The sequence below is a fragment of the Struthio camelus genome, chromosome 14 (assembly GCF_040807025.1).
Source record: "Struthio camelus isolate bStrCam1 chromosome 14, bStrCam1.hap1, whole genome shotgun sequence".
Classification (NCBI taxonomy): domain Eukaryota; kingdom Metazoa; phylum Chordata; class Aves; order Struthioniformes; family Struthionidae; genus Struthio; species Struthio camelus.
Genome location: NC_090955.1, coordinates 13,479,832 through 13,485,831, shown reverse-complemented (window position 1 = coordinate 13,485,831; position 6,000 = coordinate 13,479,832). Strand labels below are relative to the sequence as shown.

The 6,000-nt window shown below is 51.1% G+C and overlaps 1 protein-coding gene across 50 annotated transcripts in view; it reads left to right on the top strand.

Annotated features, from left to right (window-relative positions):
• The first annotated feature begins 2,454 nt into the window (after positions 1–2,454).
• Positions 2,455–6,000, top strand: part of MAGI1 (membrane associated guanylate kinase, WW and PDZ domain containing 1) — a 351,119-nt gene continuing 347,573 nt past the window's right edge. For all 50 annotated transcript variants that reach the window (XM_068906871.1, XM_068906858.1, XM_068906855.1 and 47 more), the window contains exon 1: positions 2,455–3,037. In XM_068906871.1, the coding sequence (XP_068762972.1) occupies positions 2,749–3,037 (289 nt within the window). In that variant the 5' untranslated portion in view covers positions 2,455–2,748. The remainder of the gene's footprint in view (positions 3,038–6,000) is intronic.

Genomic DNA, 6,000 nt, shown 5'->3' with positions numbered 1-6,000 from the left:
TGAGTAGTTCTGTAAGATCTATTCGGGGCAGCCACAACTCATGTGATGCTCACATGGCTCCCAGATGAATCTTCGCTTAGAAGGGCTGTCACATAACACATCACACAAAATGAAAGTGATGAAAATACGTCACACCCAGTTCTCAGCTGTGAACAAGAGCCTCCCTGCGCTGTGATCCTAAGACGTGTGACACGACTTCCATCAGCTGGCATGCAGATGAAATGGAAATCGTTCCCTTCTAACCACGCTGCTCACGGCTAGTGGGTCTCCTGAGCATTAACTCCCTGGGGGATTTAACCTGATCACTGATCCACTGTTTGCTAGCCAAGGCAGCATAAAAAGCATGTCATGATCCTAAAAGTGACAAGTTGGGTAGTTGGTAACAGCGGCAGTGAAAGCAGACGTAGGGCAGTTACGCCAGGCAATTGCAGCTCGGACGAAGAGCATCGGCACGGCTTTGTTGAGCAGGAAATGTAAGTAATTGAATTCCAAATAGAAATATTAAAAAGGAAGTATAAATGGAAATGTTAAAAAGATGGAAGGAAACAAAGGCTACACGTAGTAGGTTATTTGCGTTTCAGGAGTCCATTTCTGCATTTGCCCTTAGCAGCCAGGAAGGCAGGCTCTGCGATACTTCCTGGAAGGGGCTACTCGCTGCAGCTTTCTGAAGGGCTGAAGATCCCATATACTTCCCCTACGGACCTGGAAAGAGGTGCACGAGGACCCAGTACATTCACAAGCCTGGGAACTGGGGATATACCCGACTTTTTCATTAGTGTGCTGCATGACATTGGACAAAGTGTTCCAGTTTTCTGGTTTAAAGGTGGCTATACTGTTCAGGCCAGACACTGCTCTTCATGCCCTAGGCACCCTAGTGGCATCCCCTAGGATGATGGGGATTTTACAAAATAGCCATACGCTGGGTCTTGGCTGGAGGAAAGGAGTGATGGGGAGGACACTGGGTATGATGAAAGGGCTGGCATCATTACTTCATGTAGGGCAGAAGTACGGGCAAGGAAGCTATTGGAGTCACCTATCAGAGTCATCCCTCTTCTGTAGTCTGTGAAACAGGTCTGGCTAGCCGGCAAAGTAGTTGGCTAGCACCAGGACACGTTGTGCTGAGCTCCATCCCCAGCTATTGGATGCCGACTCCCCTGAGCCTTCTGCATCGCGGATCATTTTAGTAAATGTGTAGCTGGAGAGATGTGATATGAGATAGCAATACAGTTAGCAGCAAAAATCCGCCAGACTGTGCCAGCGGAGAGTGTGTTACAGCTATGCAGGAGCTGAAGATGAAGCTTTTTGTTTCCCTGTGTCACTTCTCAGTCCTGATCAGCAGTAAAATAGGGCACGCATACATCTGACAACTGAATTTCTTGCTAGAAGGGGTTCAGTCATGCATAAGACTGCTCAGAATGAGGCCTGGCTTTCAGGTTTTGGAAGCAGGGAGCATGACCTGGAAGAGCCAGCTGGTGCAAGCACACTTACTTATTTTCTGTTTGAGTTTTGCATTAAAGTTCTAGGCAACTTTGAAGAGTTGTGGCCAAGGGCAAATAAATTGATGCATGTCTTCTCCACCGCAAGGACCTCAGTATAGGTCTGTCCCAGTTCGACATAATTATACTGGGGAAATAAGTAAGGATATTATTAAAACGCATGCACCTCAGAAATTGAAAAGTGGAGAACTAAAGATCTGTGTTGGCTTTAATTCAGCCTTGCACAAGCGCTTTGATACCACTTTTAATTATAGACTTGTGTAAGGTTTTCCTCAGGACTTCTGCCTCATTTTGTCCCATCCTCTAACGACCCCCTACTGCAAGTGCAGGTGAGCAGTGATTTTTAGAGGTTTGCAACTTGGCCAGCTCTGGAAACGCTCCCAGGAGAGTGAAGGAGCCCTCTCCTCCCCCTTGCCAATCTTCCCCGAAACATGAGCTGCTCCGTGAGATTACAGAGGCTGAACTTCTCAATGGGCTTTCAGGAACTCTCAGTGAAGCAGGGGGCGTGCGAGGGGGGAAGCATACTCGCAACTGAGCCCGTCCTTAGCAAGGAATTGTTCCTGCTGACATTTTAAAAACAGAATCAATCCAAGGTGCGCGCTTGGCGCCGCTCCTTTTTGGGGAGGAGGAAAAAAAAAGAAAAGAAAAAAGTTGTCTGCGAGTGCAAGCAGGGCCTTTAAAACCGGGAAGAGTGAGACAACCTGAACTACGGCCCTCGCGGCCGGGGCCGGGGCCGGGGCCGGGGCCGGGGCCGGGGCGGGCCGGGGAGGAGTGTGCGGAAGGCGCCTGCGCCGGCGGCCCCGAGCGCGGTGCAGCGGGGTAAAGCGAAATGTAACAAAACAACCGGAGTCTTTGTATCGCCTTAAAGGCGCCGCGCAGCGCCCGCGCAGAGGAGGCGGGCAAGGGTGGTGGCGAGGGGGGGACAACAGCAAACAAAACAAAAGCGAGGGGTAGGAGGAGCCAGCGGAGGGCGGATTTATTGAGTTAGTTTTTTTTTCTTTTTTTTTAACACGAGGGGAAAAAAAAAAAAAAGGAAAAGGGACTAGGGGGCAGGCGAAGGCAGGCGCGCGCCCTCCGCGGGCGCGGAGCCATGCGGGCCGCGCGCGGCCGGAGCGGGGCGCGGCGCGGGCGGTGATGGCTTGAGCGGCGGCGGGGCACGGCGCGGCACGGCGCGGTCTATGAGCCAGCGGCTGGGCGCCCCGCTGCGCACCTGCTTACCGTGCGCCGGGGCCGGCGGAGGGCCGCGCTCAGCATGTCGCGAGTCGTCCAGAAGAAGAACCACTGGGCCAGCCGGGTGCGGCAGTGCTCGCTGAGCCGCGGGCCCGGCGGGCAGCTGGGCTTCGCCCTGCTCGGCGGCGCGGAGCACGGCGAGTTCCCCTACGCGGGCGCGGTGGCGGCGGGGGGCGGCGAGGCGGCGCTGAGCGAGGGCGAGCTGCTGCTGGAGGTGCAGGGGGTCCGCGTCTCGGGGCTGCCGCGCTACGACGTGCTGGAAGTGATCCGCAGCTGCAAGGACCCCATCGCCGTCAAAGCCGTCAGACAAGGTGCGAGGGGGGCACCGGGGGGCACCGGGCGGCGGGGGGGGGGGGAAGGGGGGGCTGCCGCGGCTCGGCTCGGCTCGACTCGGCCCGCGCTCCGCCGCGGCCAACTTTGTTCTTGGCCAGGAAGTTTTGGGTACCGAGGCGAGGGGCGAGCATTAGGGCGACCGCGAAAGGGGAGCGCCCCTGGGTGCTGCTTGTGTCGGTGGTGTGCAAGCGTCTGGGTACGTGCACACTGCGGTAGTGTGCGAGGGGGTGTGTGTGTGTGTATATATGCACGCACATATATAGTGTGTGTGTGTGTATATAAATATATATATATATACACACATGTACTTGCATACAGTCACGTTATCGTACCGAATCAGCCTGCAGTTTCCTGGCCTGCAGCGAGCAATGCCGTGAGACTTTCTCCAAAGCGCGCGGGAGCCTCCAGCCCGCGGTCCTGCGATGCCGAGCGGAAGCGGCCGAGGCCGGGGGCTCGCTCCGTGGGGCGAGCGAGGCACGTCCGTGCCCGGCCCGGACCCGCAGGGCTGTGCGGGAGGATGCTGCTCCCCCGGCAGCGGCTGCATGCGACGTGTGTTGGCTCACGTGGAGCGCGGTTGCGGGCTGGCGGCCGCATCGCCGCGGGGGGACGGGCAGAGCGGCCACCAGTGCCCGTGGGATGCTTCTCTGAAGTCGGGCTGAAAGTTGGCTTGGGCTGGCTCTTCCGTAGGTGAGGACACATCTGGGCTCTCACCCCGCAGAGCGGCGGCGGGAGGAGGTGGATTGCTTTCGGATTTAGCTGTAGAAAAGGATAGGAAGAGCCTTCCCATGTGAGTTTTTTTTTTTTTTTTTTTAAGTCCCACTTCATGCCTGTGTACAGGCAGCAGTTGTTTAACAGGTTAGCATAAGAGGCCTGGCTGATAGGTTTGTAGTTTCCAGGGCAGGACTTGCATTTAGTGCCAGGAAACTGTTACTGTTGCGACAGCTGCTGAGGTTATTTGGCTGGGCAGGATAAACAGGAATGTGCTGCAACACCTGTAGGTGCGGGTGGCGGAGCAGCGCACCCCAGGGTCATCGATAACTGCAGGAAGGAAGCGAAGTTTTCCTAGGAGCGTTTGGGAGGTTCTTTAGGAGAGAGTTTATTATTATCCAGACACATACACATCCCAAACTACAGGGCATGTTTTCAACCTGGTCAGTTGCTGGAGATGCAGCAGCTAAAAGATCTTTTAACTTTGTTGATAGGCCCTTGTTGTTATGGTAGGTTGGCAGGAGGGTCCTCTGAAGCCTTGTCCGCCAGCCTGATTTACGAGCTGCTCTGGATGCACTTGTTTCACGGCCGTTGCTCAAACTCCCACCGTTGGAGTAAATCACCGCGATGGTGTGTCCTGCTCGGCATGGCACTTGTGCCCTGTAATCCTGCTCTGCCCTCTGCTTTCTTCTTCCAGGGATGATAGCAGCTCAGAATTGCCCCAAATCTTATATATCAAAATTACTGTTAGTGTTAAGTGTTGAAACCCTAAGTTGGCAGAAATATTCCAACAAGCAGTGCTGGACGCCAATGAAAACTGTTTTCTTTAAGCAAATGCCTATTTTCCCTGCTGCATTTTCTCTGCTACACTGGAAACCGGGGAGTGAAACTGATTTGCTGATTTTCATTGCCCGGGAGGGGAGCGAGAGAGTAAAATAAAGAGAAGTATGAGGAAATTATGCAGATTTTTACATGCTGATTGTTTTAGCAGAAGGGTTAGCGTGCAGCTTCTGTTGATGCAATGGGATCAGTGTTGTGGGCAAAGGAAAGTGGGTAAGAGACGAGCAATTTGTGATTAAACTTTTTTTTTTGTTGAAAACTTTACTTAGTCCAAATGGAAACTCGTCATGGGACTATACCAGAAATGACAGAATTTAGAGGTGAATATGTCTCGGCTCTAGGATGCAGTGTCTGGTCAAAATGAGTCAGAGAGCTGTTTTTTTCTCATAGTAGCTGGGTTCACCTGGGACTTGGGAGAAAAAGGTTCAAAGCCCTGCCTGGAGCCAGGGCAGGAACTTGAACCTTGGACCTTCCTCCTCCCGGAGTGAGAACCAAGCCCCTGGCTATTATGAGATCATATTTTCCTTTTTTTTTTTTTTTTAAATGCTTTATTAGAGTGGAATATATAATAGGATTTTTTTTTTAATCACTGAATATTTTTGTGGTTTAGAAAGCCATTCCTTGTGCCTCTCCTAATGATAGCGTAGCATCTGCATGGTGTTCTGCACGGAGTGGGGAACTCCCTCGTGGATCAGGATCATATGTGTAGGAAAGGAGAGAGTTTTAATTAAAATACATTATGTTGATTAAAAATCTCATTATAGGCATGGCAACTGTCATGCAACAGGAGATGTGTGGCACTAGAGCAGACAGTGAAGGAGTGTGAAGATCAGATTGTAAACGCGATTTTAACTGTATGAGTCTCTTCCTCTTCCCAGTTCTTAGTCCATAATGAACTGATGCTGAAGTGCTATGGAAATCTTAGCCTGGAAATGTATAAGTTTTATAGGCTTGTCTACTTTGTATGACATTTACAAGGCTGAAAAAACAGGAAATTTACTATAAATAAGTCAGTCATCTGCAAGCAAGAACAGCGAAAATAACTGTTCTGACCTTGCAGTTACTGGAAGACAAGGGACTAAGATGTAAAACAAAGGTTGAATAAGCTATGCACATGCTTTACCATTAAATTAAAGTTTATGGGCTTACAGGTCCAAATACAATATTTTTTCTTCCTTTTGTGAGTCATAAGCTTGAATAGGTCCTCACATGGTACAAAAATGGGGAACCTAGATGAATTTGCTTAATTGGAATAACAGTATTTAATACTGTACGTATGGGATTTCTTGGTCCTTCCCTTATCCTGTCAGAAAGAGTAAGGAAAACTAAAGAACCTCAATAAAGCTTTTCTTTTCTTTTTCCCATAAGTACCCTTTTTGGTATTATAATTGAA